The sequence below is a fragment of the Melanerpes formicivorus genome, unplaced genomic scaffold (assembly GCF_026170545.1).
Source record: "Melanerpes formicivorus ecotype bairdi unplaced genomic scaffold, bMelFor1.0.p_v2 SCAF_37, whole genome shotgun sequence".
In the NCBI taxonomy this organism is placed as follows: Eukaryota; Metazoa; Chordata; class Aves; order Piciformes; family Picidae; genus Melanerpes; species Melanerpes formicivorus.
This window is the reverse complement of record NW_027142389.1, coordinates 6,798,759-6,822,705: the sequence shown is the minus strand read 5'-3', so window position 1 is coordinate 6,822,705 and position 23,947 is coordinate 6,798,759. Positions and strand designations below refer to the sequence as shown.

Genomic DNA, 23,947 nt, shown 5'->3' with positions numbered 1-23,947 from the left:
TTTTAACATTATAAACATTTTTAAACAGATTTCTGCTTAATTAACAGTTGGAAACAGAGAAAAGTCTGAAAAGGTCAACCAGGCTTCTCATTTCTAAGCAGCCATTCAGGCTTTGCCTGTTTTCCCCTCCACTTTAACTATAAACATTCCAACGTCCCGGGGGAGTTCTGACACATGCATGCTTTGAAACGTGGACTAAGAGCTGCTAAAGAAATCTCACTACAATTGCTGCTCTTTTCATAAAGGAATTCCCCTCCATTTCTATGCTTTATTTAGAAGGAGAGACCCTCACTGAAGAAACAAAGTGGGTCCCCCCCACGCCTCGGTCGTGTCTGAGTTTTATGTTCCGGCCTCCTCCTGTTCTCATCAATCCTTCCCAGTGTCTGGCCTGGTTGCACCACCTCCGGTGCACACATGCTGGCCGGTCGGCCAGGGGGCAAAGATCAAACACATTGCCTCCTCTCGGCTGCTGGCAGGTCCAGCAGTGCCTTTGGAGGCAGTGTTTGACCAAGGGGGCATAAAGGTCCCCTTTGTAGACTTGTTAGATCCATGGAGCTACACTCCAACACTGTATGCCAGAGACCCACTCTGCTCCCAGCTAAACTAGACTGTCTGTGCATGAGCCCAAGGATCACTCACTGACAACTGTGCCAGTGCCAGCTGGAGCCTTGAAACAGCTCCAGCGTGCTCCCCAGCTCTTTGTTCTAACCAAGGCAGTCCTGAGGAGCAAGTGGAGTCTTTATTCAGAGCAGTAATTGCAGTATGTACTAAAGACTTAAATGAAAAAATGAGAGACTGCTCTCTCTGGACCATTCTGTCCACCCCCTGGCCAAACAAAACGTTGTGTAGCAGAGTGAGGATTGATCAACTGACCATCATGCTGCATACAGAAAAGACACCCAGTGAAGCCTGTGCAAGATGTCTGATTCCCACTGCAGACCTCCTCTGCAGGTCTGGCTTTGAAACCTCATCAGACTCCAAGTGTAAATTATGGGCACACTGGTACTAGCCACATACCTTAGGTGTAGTACAGAACACGTGTAAACCCCTCCCTCTTTGTGAAATGAGGGGAAACCCAAAGCAACCAACTTCAGGATGTCCAAAAGTAACATCTATTCACATGTAAAAGCCCACTGGAGGAAAGGATCTGAGCAGGGGATTTCTCTACAGCTAACTCCCTGTGTCACTGATGGAACCATGCCACTGACTGCAGGACAGCACAAAGCACAGGCACTGCAGTGCAGGCTGATACCTTCCCCTTCTCCTGCACCATGTCACCCATGCCTCCTACTGACTGCAAGGCAAGGGGCATTTTGAACACACTCAGACTGAAGCCAGCCTAAAATAACCATGGTGCAGAATGGCACACATGGATCTGAGCAGTCCCCATAATAAGGAACACTTCTGCTGCAACTTTGGCTTCAATCATAGAGGGTTCTCACTGCCAGGAGACCCTGAAACCCATGTCATAGCAGGATGGAGTCCAGGAAGCAGCACAGTTCCATGCACTTCATCCTGTACACGCCAGACAATGTCTAGAGCATCTGGGCTTTGTCATACAGGCTTTGGGGATTGCTAGGGAATAAAGCCACTGTCAACAGCTGTGATGGGTCCATAGTACAAACCTACAGATGCAGACCAACACTCTTCACTCTCTGTGGAGAGAGACATCAAAAAGCAGGTGCTGCAAGATGAAAGAACAGACTTTGAACTTCAATACCCAACTGCACTAAATATGTGTACCTCTTGAACAGAATAAGCATTATGAAGCAAGTTTATCTTCCTGCCACAGACTGCCTTATCCACATGATCCCCAAGGATCAGAATTTGAGCCTCCAGGTCAAACACATATTTTATAGCCCTACCACGCACCAGGACTCAGCCACAGTGAGCTTCTCAAAGCATAGAGTACTCCAAGGTAACTGTAACAGACAGAGCGTGCAGGGGCTCCCAGTGCTGCCCGGCCTGTGCAGCATATTCATTAACTCACCCCGTGTGCCCTGGTTTTCTACAACAAAGGAGGCATCAGTAAGTATCTGATGACACAAGAACTCCTGCTGCTGCTGCACCAGCATCAACACAAGGCCCTGCCGCATTTTTAACAGCAAGTCCTTGAAAAACTAACGTCTGTGGATCTGATAGCAAGACTATCCAAAAAACCTCACCCTGATCTTGCAGTCCTATCGGAAGCCTGCACTGCTTGCTCAGTGTTCCTGACCAGAGGATGCTACTTCAGCACTAACACGCACCGGTAAAACACAGAGAAAATTTGTTTCTGAGGGCATCTGAATTTGATGGGAAGTTAGAAGCAGCCTGTATGGAGTGGAGCAATCTAGAAAGATTAGGCTCCATGACAGCCTGTGGAGATGTGGCCAAACCACACTAGGGAGAGGCCAAAAGACTCTGTAGGGCAAATGTTTTTCCTTGAGCAATAAATGTGATTTAGTATGCTGATATGGCTGGAGCCTGCAAGACAAGCACAGCTCTGCAGACCCTATCAAACACAAATCTCCTTTCTCCTGATACAACACAATCATCTAGACTCAATTTCATGCATGGATTCAGTTGATGGCTGGAAATACAAATCTGGGGCCTCTGTTCAATCCAAGCTTTTCTATTTCTGTGCCATCTTTTGAGCTACTCCCCCAGCGGGGTGGGATGGAAGACCGTGACATTAACAAGCAACAAGGTTTTGCTCCAGCCACAGATTTCTTTGGAGGGCACCCATGGGGCCCTGAGAGCAGGAAACCAGGCACACCCTCAGTTCATCAGCACATGACCTCCTGAAGGGTACAGGGAACTTCTCAGTCTGCCATAAAGAGTTTGTATGAGCATCTTTCACTGCCTGGAGTGGAAGTGGACACTTTTCTTCAAGTCACAGTTCACACAGACATCCCATATGTCCCATGGTCCTAAATCCTAAATTGAGTGGCTGGAGAGCTCCCAAACAGAGAGGGACCTGGGGGTGCTGATCGACAGCCATCTGAATATGAGCCAGCAGTGTGCCCAGGTGGCCAGGAGGGCCAATGGCATCCTGGCCTGCATTAGGAATAGTGTGGCCAGCAGGAGCAGGGAGGTCATTGTGCCCTGTACTCTGCTTTGGTTAGGCTGCACCTTGAGTCCTGTGTCCAGTTCTGGGCTCCTCGGTTTAAGAAGGACATCGAAACACTTGAGCGTGTCCAGAGAAGGGCAACAAGGCTGGGGAGAGGCCTTGAACACAGCCCAGTGAGGAGAGGCTGAGGGAGCTGGGGTTGTTTAGCCTGGAGAAGAGGAGGCTCAGGGGTGACCTCATTGCCCTCTACAACTACCTGAAAGGTGGTTGTAGCCAGGAAGGGGTTGGCCTCTTCTCCCAGGCAACCAGCACCAGAACAAGGGGACACAGTCTCACGCTGCGCCAGGGGAGGTTTAGACTCGAGGTGAGGAGGAAGTTCTTCACCGAGCGAGTCATTCAGCATTGGGATGTGCTGCCCAGGGAGGTGGTGGAGTCATCGACCCTGGAGGCGTTCAAGAGGGGACTGGACGTGGCACTTGGTGCCATGGTCTAGTCGTGGGGTCTGTGTTGATAGGTTGGACTCGATGATCCTCGAGGTCCTTTCCAACCTAAGTGATACTGTGATACTGTGATCCCAGGCTAGAAAGAGAAAACCCCAAAAAGAGCTTTCCAGCAGACTGCTGCTATGACAAAGGTATCACCAGGTCCCTCCAACTGCAGAGGTGGGTGCCAAGAATTACACTGCATAGCCCTGCAGAGCTACTGCTGCCTTCAGCCATACAGTTACTGCGCAGGCATGCCTCTGGACAGGACTACAAGCACATTTCACACAAGGTGTGCTGTACTTGGAGCAGCATCTGACCCCGTGGGGGGTGTGAAAGGCACTGCTGGTGCTATTTAAGGACCACTGAGCCTTTTCTCATCTCACACAAAAATGATGCACATTTGCAGTCGCTCTCTGCGGCTGCTTTACAAAGTGCAGCAGTGGCTGAGGCGCTGAGAGAATCGGAATGTGACATTATCATCTGATCTACAGCACTTCCTTGAACTTCCTCATCGTGCTGCAGGAGCTCTCGTGCAGGCTGAGCACCACCGCCATGAGGTAATTACACATTATACAGCAGCACAGGCTGAGGCCAGACACAGCACTCAGCTTTCTGAGCTCATGCAAGTTTCAGTGTTAAAATGAAAATATAATACACTGCAAAACCATTTTCACTGATCAGCTGTGCTGGATTTACATCTAGCAGTAGGTCCTCCTTCCAGAGACTGGCAAATATCTGTCTGTATAGTACTCCCTGACTTGCAGAATCTCAGTGTAAGAGATGATTTGAAATTTAGATTAATACATTGCTTAATTTTCTGAGTCCCAGAACACAGAGTTCTGGACTCATGCCTACACCGTGCCTGCAAGTGCTGTGCACTGCATCACCAGCACGTGGTGATGTGCTGAACAGTTTGAAAGCTGTCAAGGTAGCTTCACTTCAGTTTCCATGGGAAGATGCCCACCTTTCAAGGGCCCAGGACAGTACATTTGTAATACATTCACAGATCTGGAGCCAAACTATGCTGCATCCCTTGGAAATACAGCCCAGGATCGGTGTTGACCTACTGTCACTCTGTGTGTTGTAGATGGACAACTCCATCTTCAGGTTTTCTTAGTAAGTCACACACTTAACACCCCCCACTAACACAGCCAGGTTTCAGCTGGGGCTGTATGGCAGCAATTTTGTCTATTTGCACAACCTCTTCCACTACTCCAAAGCCCTTCATGCCTAATTTATTTGCATTTCTCCACAGAAGATTTTAACTCCTGCAGATCAATCACTGTGTTTCTCCACTGCACTTCATGGTGAGGTTGGGCTGTGAAGTGCACTGCTGTGCAGTGTCCTAGTTTGTACCTTAGCATTTGCAGTGACTCATGGCTTGCTACTCACCGCCCCGCAGTACTTGGAGGCTGGAAGCACCTCCCCACAAGCCTGTGTCACGGGTAACTTCCATCCCCGTGCCAACAGATGGGCCCCAAAGCCAGGCTAGAGAAACCTCTTCAGCAGGCAGGGCGGCACCAGAGTCACACCGACTGATAGCAGAGACTCACCCAGTGGTTGATACATTTTCAGACAAGACCTTGGGTTAAACGCCAGGGCCTGTCTGAAAGGAACAAGTTCAAAATGTTTGGTGAAAAGTAGGTTGCAGCCTGAGGGGTTTGCGGCTGACATGACCAAGCTGATGAAAGAGGAGAGAAGCTGCGCTGTCTGAGCAAACTGCTCTGCCCATAGTTTCACAGCTCTTTTCTCAGTCATTCATCTGCCTGCTCTACTTAATCAGGGCTGCAAATTGCCTAGTTCAGTCAGGATTGTGGTTTTTTTCCCCAGACACACCGGGTGCAATCAATGCAGCGTTATTGTTACATATTACAGAGCTTACACATGGCAGCGGAATCATTTTCACATCAAGTACACCAGCTCTTCCAGAACAGGGTTCTCAACAGCAATGTACAAATACATTTTATGACAGACACTTCTGACATGAGCAGAAGTTAAATAAACTCCTGGCACAATGGGAATAAAAACACCAGTTCCAAAAAGGACTCCAGAAAAAAGTCCTCTTACAAATCCTGACAGGAAAGTGGCATCTCCCTTCTCAGATGAAGCTCTCCTCTGGGAACAGGCATTTGTTGACAGATATTCATATTTACTCATGTAGAATAAACCAGGTTGGAAGAGACCTTCAAGATCATCATGTCCAACCTATCATCCAACACCACCTAATAGCAGCACAAAGTTTGGGGTTTATCCTCAGGATTTTACAAGGAGATCTGCTACACATGGTGCTGTGCTGTCTGACCAGCAGCCTCACAGCCCTGTCCTCTCAGACTGGGTTCGTTGTCATTTTGCTCTCCTCAGTGCCTGAAAAGATTCCTTGCACCTTACCAGGACTCGGTGAGCAAGCCAAAGGTCAGCTCTGGGCATATGGATGGCTTGCACAGCCCTCACTGGGAGTTAGAGAGAGATCTGAAGAGTTCAAGTTGTGGCAGGTTCTCCCAGTTGCATCAGTAACCTAGCAAATCCCATTGGTTCATTTACCAAAGGCAATCACTCCTTGCCCACAGGACCTGCAGAGATACTGCTTGGTTTTTTTGCAGCCCATCTCGTGTCACTGGTTGCCAGTTTTTGAATCTCCAGGAAGAACTCATGCAGATACTAAGCAGGAAGGAGGTGTGCTTAGGGAAAAGGATGGTGTCAGAGCAGAATTGTAACAGAGGCAAAATTCAAGTATGTTCCAGAAATACTGTTGATACTTGAGTGAAAATCTGTTTGTCTGCCAAGGGATTGTTGTTGAGGGGAAAAAAACCCAACTTGCTTTCGTTCCTCTCCTTGTTACTATGATCATCTGAATAAAGACAGCACATGTGTACTGGAACCACCTTCTGCTGTTGTGGGAAAAAAACAGCCCTTGCCCTCTGCATTAAAATATGGCCCTCTGCAAGGACTCATGCCTGCAACCAAGACAACAATTGGATTCAAGTACATGTGGCACAAAGAGCTGAGAAAACCTTGCCTCCACACAAATACCACAACAATGGAGGACAAACAAGTCCCAGGCACACCGACACTGACAGCAGAGGTTCAGAAGCTCTCTACAGTGCATTTTGATGGAGTCACAGGGTTTTTTCCTCCCTTTTTATAAATCCCTTTCTTCTAAGCTGCTCTTTACAGCACCTTAGGTTGCAGGAGAAATGCTGACTTTAACCTCAAGATCCCTGTTCTTGCTGGTCTGTGCCATAAGCTTATTATTTAAAAGCAATTCCTTGCATTTAACATCTCACCCCAGCATGCAAAGTGGTTGTGGATTAGAATACATTTGCTAGGGGGCAAGGGATAGAGGGACTAAGAATTAGAAATGCTGAACACCTGGCTGGGTCACAGCTTCTGGAGCAGAAAACTCTTCCTGTTGCACACACACACCACCCCCCCAGTCTAATCTATGTGCTTATTTCAGCACTGTCAGAGACTGCTCAGCACAGGACGTTAGAGCCAGTGTCTCTCTGTCACTGTAAACAGTAAGATGACGTCTTTGTTTAGAGTGGCATCAATTTTTGAAGTACAAATGCAAGATAATTCGTTATATATAGTACTGGACTAGGTATTCTGGAGCTTCATCAGTGTTGCAGCTGAGAAACTATCTTCCTGTCTTCCAGTGCAGGCAGCTGTCTGGATCTGGTTTCTAAATTCATAGCTGGAGCCATCGTAACTCAGCTTGCTAACTACTGCCCTGAAAATCCATGCCTGTTTCTGACATCGAGTCTATACTAACCAAATAACCCAGTGAACTACTTAGGTAGTGCCAGTTCCAGATGAGTAATGCAGTGAGTAGCCTATGTCCAGCCGTCAGGGGCCACCACAGGCACTGTCTGCAGTGCTGCCCAGCCTACAGAGCACTGGGGGTAGGGCACACAACCCCCCGTGCTGCGCCCCTGGGGGAAACGGGGCAACGACCCCAAGGTCAGCCTGGGGAAAAGCCCCTAAGAACAGCTGCTAGCAAGAGCATTAAAGCAGCTCTGTTCTTTGGGAGATTGTCAGGGAGGGCTGGGTGACGGAGGTGTGGTTGGCAGCTTTGCACGCACGCTGCACCCCAGTGCGATGCTGCAGAGCACTCAGCCCTCAGAAGCAGGGCAGCTCTATCACAGAGTTCAGCATTGCTGTTTTCATGGCCATGAAACAAGACTGAGCCCCTCCTCCCCCCTTCACAGACTTGTTAACCTTCTGTCTTGATGAAAACTAGCAGCTACAGCTTCTTTTAAACGAATTCTGACAGTTTCACTGGCTCGAGCACTCCTCTATTGCTGTCAGAGTGGTGCAGCACAGCTGGTTTGAACAAACTCCTGGTTTTATTCCCTGACTTTTGACTGCCATTATGTATATCAGAGTTACTTCAGCCTGCAAAGCACGCTTTAACAAGAAATATTAATGTCCCTCCACACACATCATCTTTTCTCCTTCTTTGGCAAGAAGAAGTGTTGTGCCAGCTAGAAAACATCTGCTTTCTAGTACTTCCATTTCTCCTGAACTCATGAGAGTAGAAACACAAAGCTGATAGCAGAGGTTAACGATGGATGCACAGAGCAGAACTGCATTTCCCTGTAAGTGTGTTTCTAAAGGAGAACAAATCCTCAAATTCAGTATTTATTATAAACCAAAGGAAGAACTGTGAGGTGTTCGTTTTTATTGAGACATCTTTAGTGGCTGCATTAATATCTTCAGGTCTGTAAACCTTGCAATGATTTGCTCCTAGCCCAGAGCAAGATCAGGGCATTTCCTTCTTTCCCTGCTCCCTTGCCTTCCCTGGCCTCTGTGGTAGCACTGTTTGCCAGAGTAGTCTTTATGCCAGTGCACTGAGCTACACAAGGCAGACAGAGGTGTCCCTGGCAGCTGGAAGCACGCGGTGTGAATCTTTGCTCTCAGGGGCAGGGGGTCTCTGCTTGCAAGATGCCTGTCACAGCCTGGGCTCTGCTAGAAACAAACACTCCTGAAGCACTCCTTGAAGGCCTCTCTGTACAACCCCTCGTCTTAGCTCAAAGACACACAATCTCCTGCTGCATTAAGCCCTAGTGAGTCAGTGTCCTTCTACAGCGGCAGGCAGCTCAGATAAACCAAGGGTACTCATCAGGCTTACCCACGGCTAAGAGCTCCCCTTAGAGCCCTGCTAACTTACAGGAGCTGGCACTAGCAGCAAAGGAAGCCCTGCCAACGTCATGGCTCCCTCCTCGGTGCTTGCTTCTGCCGTGCCAGCTACAGGATAACAGAGAGAACAACATTTCTGAGGCTGTGACATGTATTTGGCACTCTGCTGCATTCTGACACACATTAAGGGCCAGGAGTCACACAATGATCCACACAATGATCTGAAGAAATGGCCCTGCTGTATCAAAAAGATAAAGATTTCAGAGGGAAGGAAAAGGAAAAAAGACTTGTCCTGTCCCAACTCCAGAATAATTCACAGCACTGCACTTTTGAAACCTTTTTGTAGCTTAGGTGCAAACAAAATCACAATACAAGAATGAGGAGAAAGTACTTCATGCTTTCCTCAAAGGCTAACCATGTTGTCAACAGGAATCTTTGTGTGGAAAACTATAATTCATCACCCAAGCTGATTATTCCTCAGTTAATATCCTTTACAGCCTTCAATCATCTAAACTCCTCTTTACCATGCAGCCACTCAGGCCCCACACAGGGACATAACCCAAAGGGGCTCCACGGGCAGGACACGGCAGGGTAAAGGCTCTGCTTTATTTACAGCTCTCCTCTGCCTCACAGGGTTGTGGCTGTCTACCAGCACAGGAGCAGCACGAAGCAATGCTGACGGCTAAAGGGTGGACAGAAAGAGATTCTTGTGATCTCCACAAAAAAGAGAACTCAGGAGCTGATTTTAGAGACAGGAGCAGGAGAGCTCCAGCCCAGCAAACTCTTTAAGCAACAATATTTGACCCCCAATGACAAAATGACTGTGGATAAAGAAAAGCCTTAATAGCCATTCTAGTAAGATAAAAACAATCTCTGCTTCCACACTTGGCAAAGTGCTCTCCCTCACCATTCCTGTCTCCTTTGTTGCCACTGTTTTTCTTTACATGAAGCCCTGCTGAGGAGGAAAGGCAGAGGCTGTCTTTCTGTTTCTAAGCAGCTCTTTGTGTGTGATTAGCATGTCACACGAGTAGAGCCTTTCTTGCTGGAGCCCTGCTTGCCTTCCTTTAAAGTAGTAGGCCAGGGCTAGGCTTTGTAAGGTCTCATTCCATAGAGGACACACCTTCTGGGACACTGGGTTTGGAACATCAGCCAAGACACCCAGACAAAAGAGCAGCTATTGAAAAGTGCCATTGTTCTTCCCGATGGTTCACAGAAACAGCCTGACCCTACAAAATCAGGTAACCAACTCCTTTCCTGTGAAGAGCACCTTAGCTGGGTGGATCTCTTGCTGCTTCTTGCTGTTATTTGGAGAGAATTTTCATTTGGTGCACCAAGGCTTGAAGTAGAGCTTTAAGCACTACAAGGCCAAGCACTGCAACAGCAAGGCATGTCAGGAAGCATGACAAAGGGCAGATGCAGTTAACTCCTGCTTCATCTGACTCCCCCACCTCATTATCCCATCCAAGCCAAGCTATTCAGGATGCAGCTGTGTTGCTCACCCTGACAAAAGTAACAGAAATCCAAGGTTTACACAAGCATATATTTTTCATTAATCACAGTCAAATCAAGCAATAAATTATGATGCTTCAACTGACATCATAACCATGCAATTTTTCACATGGCTTGAATTATATAAAGATCTAACAAACATCTCAGTATTTCAGATTGCTAAAAGCTCCTCCTGGTGCCACTCATTATCTTGCCTTGGAAAAAAGAGGAAACAAATTGCATCATCGGTGTTTTCCTGTTCTTACACGTGAGGAAGAAGTGGAAGCTGGAGACAAAATGAGACAGGCAGAGGAAGGACATCAAATGAATTGCTGTGTGGCTCCTATGTAACAGGAACACAAACACTGCACAAACTTTACGGTGCTGTGTGGGTGGCCTGATCTAAACCAGAAGCACAGACAGTTCCTTGTCAAGAGCTGGGCACAAGCCTTGCTGGAGCAGGGTGACTTTGCCGCCTGCGCTCGGGCCGCCGCCTGGCACTCACGCCCAGTCCTCACACTTGTCACCTGCAGCCCCGCCGGACGAGATAAGGCATTGCTTTGCTTGCAGAGGTCTGCTTCCCTCTGATAAAATTCCATCTCATCCATAACTAGATTTAAGATCTGTAGGATACACTCATCTTCAGAGCTGTCAGCAGAAGGGAACTCTATCAATGACTTCAGCTTTCACAGGCTCCAGATAAACCTCCCACTGCAATCTGTGCCCTCAGCGACTTCCCAAGCGATCCTAACCACCAAAGGCCTAATGCACTCCTGGATACAGGGTGCCCCAAATTAGATTCCATTTACCAGCCAAACTTCAGGGCCCTTATTCACTGCAAATATGACAGCAAGTCAGACCTAAAAGGAGTCTGGAAAAGCAGAGGGAAGAAATCTACTCTCCATATACCCTGCCCCACCAGGCTGCCTGCTTAGTGATAGGTTTTAAAACTTTTGTAAACCTGAAACAAAAAACCCCAGGATTATCCATTACCATGTCAGCTTAAGTGATAACATAAAGATATATCACAGACCATCTGCCACTAAGTCACTGTTTAGAGATGTCAGATCTCATCTGTTATTAAAAAAATAAAACCAACACTTTCAAGCCTTCCTTATTATTTCACAAGGAACAGTTGATTCCTAATCTCCAAGGTGGAGCTGCTGTGCCTAATCTTTTCCAACAGGGTAACTCGTGTCAGCAACCCCAGTCTGGAAGGTGTTCCCAAGCTCATTAACATTGCATCGATGCCTTCACCCCAACCCACGGCCTGGAAAATCCAACAGATTCTCCCCATTGATTTTGCTCATCAGTCCCCATTGATTTTGCATGGAAGAACACAGCACAGCTCAGCAAAAGGGCTTTTATCTTTTCTTCAAACAGCAAAAAATGTACTCCAGGTATTACAGTCCAGCAGCAACAATAAAAAAGAAATCTTCAATTTGCATCTTGGAGAGTTTGTGGAGAGTGCTCCTTGTTCACAGGGAGGGTAAGGTTTTGAACCAGCCAGTGACTGTGTGCTGTGTGTGACTGCCAGGCTCCCAGCAGAGGCTCTTTGCTTTTGCAGTTTTCAGTTAATTTGCCTGTCCATTCCCCCCTTTGTGTCAGCTGCCTTAACAGCTCTCCAGTCAGGCACTCGGGGATCCAATTACAAAATCACTGAATTATTTCTGAATATGCAATCTGTGTCCTCTTAGGCACAAGCAAAACTTTGCAGAAGCCACTCATCTGTATCACTGTGAATTCACCTCTCCAGCCTGACCTCTTCTCTGCTCTTCACTCATCACCAAGTCAAAGGTTTCATAATGTTTTGTTTCCCAGGAGTTTCTGTAGGGCTGTTCACTGATGGTTTAGGACTGCACAGTTATTTCATTTGAGAAACAGATCACTAAACCATGTGGGAACCCCCCACAGTGCTCAGCCCTGGCACATTCCATGCCCTCAGACGTTTGCCATGCAGGTGGAAAGCTGCTGGTCCAAAGGGGACACGCTTTAAAACGTGAATGTGGAGCACAGCCTGATCCTGGTCTCTGCAGGTGCCCATCCTTGCGATGCAGCAGCCAGGCAGTGCTGGCTGTGTGTGATTCATGGGGGTGCTGTCAGGAGGTCACCGCAGAGGCTGGCACCATCCCCGAGTCAGCCTGTACAGTCCCCACCTACCCACCAGCTAATTCGATTAAAGGTAGAAGATCAATCAAATGCTATTGCCTTGGAAAGATTAATTACCTCAGCACTTTGTGAATTAATTATTAGTGTTAAGCTGTGGGGATAGAAAAACCCAGTACAGCAGGAGTGAAAGGACCCAATGGGCAGATGTGGTAGCCTGGGATGTATTTAGCCCAAGATTTATTATCTTTAACTAATGACAGTGTCTTCTTTTTTTCACTCAAATTAAACCTAAGTGCTACAGTGTGTTTGTAACTCAGCAACAACTGAAGTAAAATATTACTGATACACTTCAATCTCACTGGGGATCTAAAAGCCCACAAGAAAAGCACAGAAGAGAGAGAAGACCTTGTTTTTTAAGAAGGAAGCCCTTCCTGCTGGCAAGCGCTGCTAGCCCCAGCGCTGGGACAGGGAACGAGACAGGGAAAGTGTCACTGTATTTTCTCTTGTGCCCCAGCATGAGGCCTGAAGTCCAGCTGTCAGAGCAGTCTTACTGATGATGTTTAAAGAGTATATTTCAGCAATGGCAGAGTTTTTGATTATCAGACAAGTCAGCATGGCAAAAAATCACAGCCCCTTTCCCCGGGGAGAGCTGTTCCCTCTCTTCAGCTGTCTGCTCTTGCTCTGCAGCCCTGACCCTTTCTTCTTCATATCCACCAGACAGACAGGGCCCTGCAAGCCATCATTCAGGTCATCTTCCCACCATGTCTGTGCAAGGCCAGGCTGCCAGCAGGGATCCCTGGCAGTGCAGACACCTGGCATCAGCTGGGCCAAGCTCCCTGCGGGGCCAAGGGACACAGCACCCGCACCAGCCTGGTGAGCAGCCTGGCACTGGGATTCAAAGCCGAGGGCTAAGGCAGGGCTGAGACTCAGCAAACATGTTCCCTGGTGGCTTTGATATTACCAACACAGAGGAGGAACCTCTTGGAGCACAGAACAGACTTGCTGCTGTTCTCTCAAATTTCTCAGGCTCCTCTTTAAAGCCAGCTAGCATTCTCATTCCCTGCTTCTCTGCTTCCTCATGGGACTTGTTTGAAATCCCCAAATGTCTGGCCTCAGCTGCTTGCATGCAGCAACCCAAAGCTTCACCTTGGCCACCAGAATCTCTCTACCCCTTTTCCTCTGCTGTTGCTTGAGAGGACTCCTAACCTCCAGCCAGCCTTTACTCTGCAGTTTTAACAAGCCAGTACACAGGCATTCCATTCCCTTGCCGTTAATCACATTGCTTTACACCTGTTTCTCAAGTGAGTTTAATGTGGGAAGCCAACATTATTCATAATATTCCCACTGGGGCATCATCAAAGCCTGGGCTGTTGGGTTTTTTCCTTCCTTTATTTCTTCCTCTGTATCAGGAGTAACTCAGGGTCTGCTCAGCCACATCAGGCACTGGTGATTTATAGTTCATCTTTGTAATGCTCAGTTGTTTTTTTCTCTATGTCATTTTCAGCTGGTGATTTATGTACTAGTTACATACACCCATTCCTATGAGAAAGACTCAACTATTAGATTCATCCCACTGCTATTACTACAAATCCTTACCAAAATCCAATTCTTGTGTCATCCCCACCTCCTCCTCTGTGTTTGCAGTGATGTTTGGCTCAGAGACAGCAGAATATTTCCTTGACATGTTCCTGCTTTGCAATGCCAAGCTCAGTGAAGAATAGAACAGAACAGAATAGAATAGACCAGACCAGATCAGCCAGGTTGGAAGAGACCTTCAAGATCATCGTGTCCAACCCATCAAACAATCCAACCCACCCAAACAGCTAAACCATGGCACCAAGCACCCCATCAAGTCTCCTCCTGAACACTTCCAGTGATGGTGACTCCACCACCTCCCCAGGCAGCACATCCCAATGGGCAATAACTCTCTCTGTGTAGAACTTCTTCCTAACATCCAACCTAAACTTCCCCTGGCGCAGCCTGAGACTGTGTCCTCTTGTTCTGGTGCTGGCTGCCTGGGAGAAGAGACCAACCCCCACCTGGCTACAGCCTCCCTTCAGGGAGTTGTAGAGAGCAAGAAGGTCACCCCTGAGTCTCCTCCAGGCTAAGCAGCCCCAGCTCCCTCAGCCTCTCCTCATAGGGCTTGTGTTCCAAACCCCTCACTAACTTCGTTGCCCTTCTCTGGACTCGTTCCAGCAAGTCAACCTCCTTCCTAAACTGAGGGGCCCAGAACTGGACACAGGACTCGAGGTGTGGCTTAACCAGTGTACAGGGGCAGAATGACCTCCCTGCTCCTGCTGGCCACACTGTTCCTGATCCAGGCCAGGATGCCATTGGCCCTCTTGGCTGCCTGGGCACACTGCAGGCTCATGTTCAGCCTACCATCAACCAGCACCCCCAGGTCCCTCTCTGCCTGGCTGCTCTCAGCCACTCTGACCCCAGCCTGTAGCACTGCATGGGGTTGTTGTGGCCGATGTGCAGAACCTGGCACTTGGATGTGTTCAATCTCCTGCCCTTGGCCTCTACCCCTCTGCCCAGCCTGTCCAGGTCCCTCTGCAGAGCCTCTCTACCCTCCAGCAGATCAACTCCTGCCCTCAGCTTGGTGTCATCAGCAAATTTACTGCTGATGGACTCAATGCCCACATCCAGATCATCAATAAAGATATTAAAGAGCACAGGGCCCAGCACTGCTCCCTGGGGCACACCACTGGTGCCTGGCTGCCAGCTGGATGTGGCACCATTCACCACCACTCTCTGGGCTCAGCCTCCAGCCAGTTCCTGACCCAATGCAGTGTGCTCCCATCCAGGCCATGGGCTGACAGCTTGGCCAGCAGTTTGCTATGGGGGATGGTGTCAAAGGCCTTGCTGAGGTCCAGGCAGACTACATCCACAGCCTGCCCCACATCCACCAGGCAGTCCCTGGGCATAGAAGGAGATCAGGTTGGTCAGGCAGGACCTGCCCTTCCTAAATCCATGCTGGCTGGGCCTGATCCCTTGGCCATCCTCTAAGTGCTGTGTTAATGCACTCAGGATGATCTGTTCCATGATCTTGCCTGGCACTGAGGTCAGACAGAACAATGGAGATCTTCCTATTCCTCTGTGTCTTTTCTTTTTTAATTACTGATGCTCCACCTTAATGTCATAATAACAGTTATTAGTTCTTAAATCTATATGGATTCCCAGTCTTAAAAACCCATGTCACTGAAGTGAGGTAGCAGAGCTTATCTAGTGCCATTCTCGGAACACCTGTGGCACCATTCCTTGTCTTCTGCTTGCACACATCTTTGTTTCTCAGCCTGTGCTGGATTCTATGGTCCTGCTCTGGCAGGGGGGTTGGACTCCATCATCTCCAGAGGTCCCTTCCAACCCCTAACATCCTATGATCCTGTGAATATTTTCCAGCAGTGAAGCTTGACTGAGCACTTATTTTGTCTTGACACTTTGTCTCTTAGAATTACAGATAAATAAGGCAAACACTATCACTTTTCATATTATGTGAGGCAGATTATCTCCTCTCCTCCACACCAGTGCACTGAACCTGCTCTGACTCTTGGTTCCATTATCATCATTCTTCATCAGCCTGTCCTTGCTCTCATCAACATCATCCTTATCAAAAATTAAGGCAAGATGAAAGTGTTCATTTGATTTTGGGGAAGAAATATGTGCTATCTTTAATCATGAACAGATGTCATCCTGGCTGCAAACCTTCTTCTTATATGGCTAAATACCACAGATTATAGTCTTAGGTCTTCTTAAGACTAATTCTCTTGAAGTCTGATGATCACCTAAAGCCCGCATAAGCTTTGCCCCAGTCATTCATTCACTTGTTTGCTGCCCAGAAGCAGTGCCTCATCTGAGGAATGGAACCAGGGAATAGAGTAGAGTAGAGTAGAGTAGAGTAGAGTAGAGTAGAGTAGAGTAGAGTAGAGTAGAGTAGAGTAGAATAGAATTAGAATAGAATAGAATAGAATAGAATAGAATAGAATAGAATAGAATAGAATAGAATAGAATAGAATAGAATAGAACAGAATAGAATAGAATAGAATAGAATAGAATTAACCAGGTTGGAAGAGACCTTTGAGACCATCAAGTCCAACCTATGATCCAACACCATCAACTAAACCATGGCACCAAGCACCCCATCCAGTCTCTTCCTAAACACCTCCAGTGATGGTGACTCCACCACCTCCCCGGGCAGCACATTCCAATGGCCAAGCTCTCTTTCTAATTACTCTTTCTAATTTCTTTCTCAATTCATCCATTTTAAAAGAACTCTTCCCCTCTCATAGGTCAGGTTGAACCCAGATGAATTTTTCTACCCTGTTGATGAATTCTTCTACCCTGTTCACCCAAGCAGCTCGACAAACACTTGTGCTGCCACGAGAGAAGGTACACCTGAGAGATACAAGCAAGCAGCACCAGCAGCACCAGCTCAAGTAACCACAAAGTGACAGTACTAATAGCTTGCTCTTAGGCCACCCTTTCTGATTTCCATGGCAGCTCTCTTGCCTTGCTAGTCACCAGTTCACACTCACTGTCACTCTGGAGACCCCTCTCTTTGGGCACCAGTTTCCTCCTATTCAAACCTCTGAAATCTCAGCGTGATTTGCCTCATTAACTGCTTCTTTAATCTGCAACTAGCTTGCTTTATATTGCCATTTTGGGTTTACAAAACAATTACAATTAATTAATTGCATATTGCTTTCAGGTTTTCTGGGTCATTTCCCCCCCCAAAGATGCAGTCACATTCCTCTTGCTCTGCTTCCTTTCTTAGATGAACCGGGCACATCCCACCTTTGCCAAATACAAGAAACATCATAGCATCATGGAATCGTTCTGCTTGGAAAAGACCTTTAAGATCATTGAGTCCAACTGACTTTAATGGTGCCAAGCCATGTCCCCCAGCACCACATCTCTTTGCCTCAGAGTTTGAAAACCCTTTTAGTCAAGACATTTCTTCTAGTATCTGCCTCCCCCGGTGCAATCTGAGGCCATTTCCTCTCATCCTATCACTTGTTCCTAGGAAGAGGTCAACCCCCACTTGTCTGCAGCCTCCTTTCAGGGACTTGTAGAGGGCAATGAGGTCTCCCCTAAGCCTCCTTTTCTCCACGCTAAACAACCCCAGGTCCCTTGGCTGCTCCTCACCAGCCCTGTTCTCCAGACCCCTCACCACCTCCAGCTCCTCAATGTCCTTCTTGGAATGGGGGCCCCAAAACTGAACCCAGTACTCAAGGTGTGGCCTCACCAGTGCCAAGCACAGGGGGGACAACCCCTTTCCTGGTTCTACTTGTCACACTATTGCTGATCCAGGACAGGATGCTGGTGGCCTACTTGGTCAGTTAACAGCTGCCAATTAACACACCAGTTCTTTCTAATTTTATTCTCTAGAGAGATGAGTCTCTGAGAACAAGAGAAGTATGCAAATGTGTCACTAATGTCCCAGGTGTGTGAAATAAGCAAGCATGGATGGGGTTAACCTGCACCCTTAACCCCTTTGGTCAACATCACTGCTCAGAGGCAGTAAAGCAGCCCCACCGGGGCACAGTTGGCTGGGGAGGCTCTCCCAGAGAGAATTTGTTACTGCTTGCCTGTGTTTCAGTGTGCTTTTTACATAAACATAACACAGGGGGCAAAGGGGTGGGGGGGGGGGGAGAGGAGGTGATATGGTTAACATCCTTGGCACAGGAGCATCTTTATTAGTTTGAGCAATTTAGGAGCAGAAGATATATGAATGCCATGTACATTATGCTGTTACTTAAGGCTAATGTTCTCTGCAGACCTGTGTGTACTTTTATGTTGCTATTTACTCAGGGTGACACTTTATTGGCATCTCTTCCTCATGACACAGCTACCACATGGCACTTTATGCTTTTCTTAAGGAGGCAACTAAAGGCAGAGAAGACAAATCATTTTAAATAACCTATTTCTAATTTTAATTAGTACAGTCAATTAATTTTAAAGGAGTACATATAAAGTGTTCAGAGATTTCTAGCCACTATATTTGTACAGTTGTTCTTTCACCCTTGCTTCAGTCCTGCATTGAAAGTGAGTTTTGGAGGCTTCCTCTCCCCACTGCTTCTCAGTGGCTTTTAAGTTGTGCTCATTTGTTGCAGTGAATGAGTCGGTATTGTTGCTAAAGGGAGAGTCTTCCAAGATACAGTAACTTCCAATATTAGAGAAACAAGACCTAAGAACTATATTCAGGAAAAACAAGAAGGAGAAAAGACTTCTGAACACACTTCCCTGCGTGATGTGGCAGCTGTCACCAGCTCCCACAAGCCACTTAACGTCTCAGCAGGATCTCGGTTTTACTGAAGTTGTTTCATCCCACCGCTGCGTCTCCTTGGTCGGCAAAGCTGAACTACATCACCAGCGGATGATTAATCAGGCCCAGTGTTTTGGACAATGCTTCAGATTAAGATAGGCCAGATACTGAAATCCTTAAGACAAAGTGAAGGGCTGTGCTTACTCTGTTGTGTGCATCCTACTCAGATTCCCTGACCATGTATTCCTTCCTCTCTTCACCTCAACAGAACGTTGGTCCCCGAAACAAGAACAGAGATGCTTTGAACATCTCATGATGGAAGAAAGCAAGCACCAATAAAAAACCTAGCAGCATGGTTGTGGAGGGAACTGTAAATTCAGAATGTTTTCCCTGTTTCACTACTGACCAGCTGTGTGTCACACACAGAACTGCACTTCAGGCTGTGCACTCTCACAGATCAGCACATGAGACAGGACCTTATCCACAGTAAGTCCCTCGGCAGCAGCACGCTGAATAAAAATGTGCTTCTTACTCAGCAGTATGAGAGCACACAGCAGACACTTTCTCCTATCTGCTTTCTTTCCTGCCACTAGATGTTGCCATTAATGTAAGCACAAAGCACTGAAAGGGCTGCAGCCTGCGCTCTGCACACTGAGCATCAGGCTGCATTGTGTCAATGAAACGATAGCACTAAGGCAGAGGCTAGATAGGCAAAAATCTTCACAGAACATAAATGCTAATTAAATTGTGATTTCAAGTTTAAAACTCAACTGTCAGGTAATTAGACAGGTGATTAAACTTTCTTCAACTTCACACTTGAAAAGACATCAGATGCCTGCTTGGGTGCCTCACAGTGATGTGTGCCAATGATACTCAGATGTCAAAGCTGGATTACTTCGGGGCAGCATTCTAAAGGAATCATGATTCACATTTATTCTGAAATTCCAAAAGCACTGGAAAATCAAAAACCTGAGCCTCTTTGTACACAGCAAGGCAGGATGCACATGCCTGTCCCAACAGCTCCTGTCCCATGCTCTCTGCAGGGAAGGGCCCAATGTACGTCATGCTTACCTCAGCGAAGCACAAGCAGCAGAGTTAGAACCGAGACGTAAAAGCAACGCCAGATCACGAGCAGGCACAGCAAAAGCAGCAAACAAACACAGTACACATCTTGGTGTTTCCTTTCTTTGGGGGAATATCTGTAGGCCTTTAAGAGCTTCATTCTGGGAAGAACTCAGTTTGACTGCCTAGAATATTCTTAAGGGTATATCACAGCCTCAAATATATAAACAGAAACAAAAGCAAACTCTAAGTAATGTTTGCAACACAGGATCCAAAAGCTCTGAGGGTTGTTGTCAGCTGTCTATCAGTTCAGAAGCAATCATCTTCTGGCATTATTTCAGGATTCATATCCACTCTCTGATTTTTAAAAGTCTGAAAGTGAGGGTCCCCAGGGAACAGTGTACAAACTAAAAGTAAAGAGCAGAAGAGACCTCATATCCATGCAGAGGAGCCCCTCAGCCTCTCTCAGGCAGCACTGCGGTGCCAAGCCTCTGGTGTCAGAGGCAATGCTGTATTGGCCAGGGCAGAGACCAAACTACCTCCTCACAGAGCTGTTTCAGGTGCACAGGACTTTAATTCACTCTTCATGATACGCTAAAGTAGCTGAAATACACCTGTTGGGTCACATTTTGCCCAGAACAGAGGTATTTGCAATCACTTATTAGGCTGCTAAGGCGGCCTTGGAGGCTTGCAGATGTTCTGGTGTCTCTTTACCCACAGCACAGTTCAGTTCAATCTGGATAAAGAGCCCCACGACAATTAACAACTGAGTGAAGCAGAGTGGGGTCTCTGAGTGGGTGCCACAGCCCAGCAGAGAAAGCAGCCTCAGTGTGCACAGCCCTGGCATGCTCCTGATCTCACTGTGGCCTTGCCTGACTGTCGCCAGTGCCGCTGCACATCAGCCACAGCAGCAGGAGTGAGGTGACAAAAGCTTTGGAGACTGCTACTACAAACCACAGCTACTCCCAAAGGACAAGTCAAGGATTCCTTATTTCTGGAGACAGAGGTGTCTTCAGAGACCTACTCCTCAGCCAGAATTCTTCCTAATAAAACAAACCACACCAGGCAGCACTGTTGGATCAGGAACTGCATTCAAAAGCATGAAGTGCCTCACACAGTATCTATGACCGGTAGGGCATCAGTGTCAGGCTCATCAGAACGCTCCTCTCTGGGCAGCACAGCAGAGCCATAAGCACAGCAGGGCATCAGTGAACTCCTCACAGCCCAAGGGCGTTGCTGCCAGTGGTCAGACCTTGCACTTTTAGAAAGAGAAGGCTCCTGCAGCCGCGCTAAAATCAATCTGCAGTTTTCATTACGCCTGGAGAAGAGGCCTGCTTTTGCTACTGGAACGATTTCAGAGCTAGGGTGACCAGAGCTCATCACTTACTGGACTCCGGGTCCGAGTTGCCGTCTCCCTCTGTCCGGCTGTTGGGCGACGCTTGCTCATAGTACTCGTCCTGGGGGAAGCCGAGGGGCAGCGGGTGCGAGGCGCTAGCACCGCTCGTGGGTTCATGGTCTCCGAGCCCACTGTCACTGCAGCTTTCCTGGGAGCCATCTGGCAGGTGAAATGTGACACGGCGCTGAGGCTACAAGGAAGGAAGAAAATGATATGGTTTCCACTACAGTCTCAGTAATTGCTTAATGCAAGCAATTTAGGAAAGGTAGGAGCTCAGCTCTGTGCTGCAGAGGCATTATCTCGAGCTGAGCACAACTCCAGCCGTTCAGGAGCAGGCAGCCTGCTCTCAGACCCGCTTCACCTGACAGCGCCGCTTCCTTCTGCCTCAAAAATGTGAGCCCTGATGCAGAATGAAAGGCATCTCAAACTAAGGAGATGCTGTCAGACTTCACAAACCTTTGGATGCCTTTTGTATACTGACTTGGAGACTTCAGTCACCTTTTGAGGTTCAATTTATCTCACTGCTCAGTTTTCTACTTCTCAGAAAACATTTTCATTCCCATTAAAAGCTGTTCCACACCTTGGGGCCTGAAAATGGGACACACTTCTAATGCTGTTGGGTTCTTCTAAGACAGACAACAATTGCAATAGGTTTTGCATATTGATTACACTAATGAGTTAGAAGCAGATTCCACTACTCTCCTTCAGACATTTCATGATAGCCCTTTGATTGCTGTTACACTACAGACTTGTCACACAACTGGTAAAGCTAGGAGACAGGGAGCTCCAGGAGAGTGTCACAGCACAGCTGTGAAAGGAAGGGCCAAGCTGAAGGAAGTCCCTGGGGCATCAGGCAAAGGGACAGTTATTCCATCACCTAAGTGACTCTGCATGATTTAGGACCTGAATAACTGGCATACAAATCTGTCTCTAAAAGAAAGCAGCTAAAAAAGCTCTAAAAGCAGCTCTCCTGCTTGTTTCTATGCATCTTATTGCCAAGTTTGAAAACACAAAGACTCAAAAATGAAATGAAAATCCCACCATAACAATTTTCAATGTTCTTAGCTTGATGTTTCTCAAAATACCATTTGAAAGGTCCAGTTCCAGAGCTGCTGGGATTAGCAAAGCTGCAGATCAGATTTTTGATGCAATGATGCAGAAGGAAAAAGAAGAAGTATATGCTGTGTTTATAACAGAGCAGATGTCAGAGGTCCCCAGCCATTTGCTTCCCACAGACAGCTGCTGTAGAGCATGGTGCAGCCAGGAGAAAGGCAACTGCAACTTCACCTGTGCCACTGGGGAAACTCTTCCCCAAAGCTACCAGCAACAAATTCATAGCTTTCCCAGAAACCCTGCTCTGGTGTTTCACCACTGCTCCTGGAGAGGCTTCCTCCCACTGTCTAACCTGTGACAAAACAAATCACTTCTCAGTCCCATCCATCATGGCCTGGTTATTCATTCCCACTCATCTCTCTGGCATTGGGCACTGTACTCTCCTTCAGAATGAACAGACCTTATTCTTTCAGTCTGCCCTGTGCCTTCTGTTGGCTCCCTGCTCGCTCCTCTGTGCACTGCTCAGAGCTCCACACAGAGCCTCAGCAGAGATCTCCAAAGCATGGCACTGAGCAGAAGGATCATCATCCCACATCTCCTGCAGGCTCCACTACTGCCTTGCCTTTTTCATGGTAGCACAGCACGTTCTTCTTGCCAGTCACCATAATGCCCAGTCCTTTTCTCATGATCTTTTGCTACTTGTCCCCTTTCTGGTTATTGCTGTTGATTACTGGGGCCTAAGTGCTGTGGCACTTTGCATTCATCCTTCCTGCCATTCTATTTTTCCAGATGATTTCATCTCTTTATCATCAAGCTCACTTTGCCTTCCAGTTCTGCTTTCCTGTTTACCAAATATGCAGATTTTAGACTCTCCCTCATAAGGCAGATCTTTAATAAAAATTGGAACAGATCAAGTCAAGACATTACATGAGCTCTGACAACCTGAGCACAGAATGACTCTCTGCCACACAGGATGGAAAGGGGAGAAGACATCCCTCTTGTAACTGACAGCCCAGTAAGAATCAAATCAGATGGTGAAAGGGTCACAACTAACCCCCCACACACTTCCACTTCTGGAAGACTTTATCAAGCTTTCGACCTTGCGGTGTCCTGGTTTCACTGGGACTAAACCCCAGGCCAGCCATGGCCTGCCTGAGTCAGGCAGGCCAGCTGAGCTGGCTGCAGGAGTAACCCAGACCATGAGCATCACGCTCTGTGCAAGAGGAAGCTTGCTGGGGACAGGAGCTCCTCCTGCCCCTGCTCCTCTTGCTGTACACTTGCTGGGTTGAGTATAACTCGATATGCTTTGTGTTGGCACTGGTATTAGTTTGGCTGCTCCATTAAATCTGTTTTCACTTCAACCCATGGGTCTCCTCTCCTTTTCCCAGTCCCCTTTTTGCCTGGAAAGAGGTCACTGGGTGATGGAACAACTGCTGTTTCTCTACATGGCAGTGCTGCCCTTCTCTTAACTCGGGCAGCCATCAGACACTGATCTGGAACAAGTCATCCCAACAAACTTGTGGCTGGGACTTCTCTTCTGTCACAGTGACTGTGGAGAGTTCCTCCCCAGGGCATTTACATTTCAATGTACACGATTACAAAATATCCTCAGACACCAGCTGCTTTTCTGTTTATCTCCAAAGGAACTCAGCACTGATAATAATAGAATAACAAGGATTATGGTTTGTTTTATTTATTTGACTGACAGTTAGTATCTTTTTTCCAAAGAGAGAGAGAAATGCAAGGAGGCTGTTCTGCATTCTCAGTGGCTTCAGAAAACGCTGATGTAGGACCTTGTAATAGAGACAATTAGACTGGGAAGGGAGAATGGAGTGAAAATTGAAGGGGGAAAGTAGAGCAGTGTGCAGGTTCTCTGACATATTTAGCAGTATTAAATT

General features: G+C 47.4%; 1 protein-coding gene across 1 annotated transcript in view; it reads right to left on the bottom strand.

The window, feature by feature from the left end:
- The window catches only part of PCDH11X (protocadherin 11 X-linked), a 426,737-nt gene that overhangs the window by 92,641 nt on the left and 310,149 nt on the right, over nucleotides 1-23,947 (bottom strand). Inside the window, exon 6 of the mRNA XM_068157468.1 lies at nucleotides 20,988-21,186. Coding sequence (XP_068013569.1) covers nucleotides 20,988-21,186 — 199 coding nt within the window. The remainder of the gene's footprint in view (nucleotides 1-20,987; nucleotides 21,187-23,947) is intronic.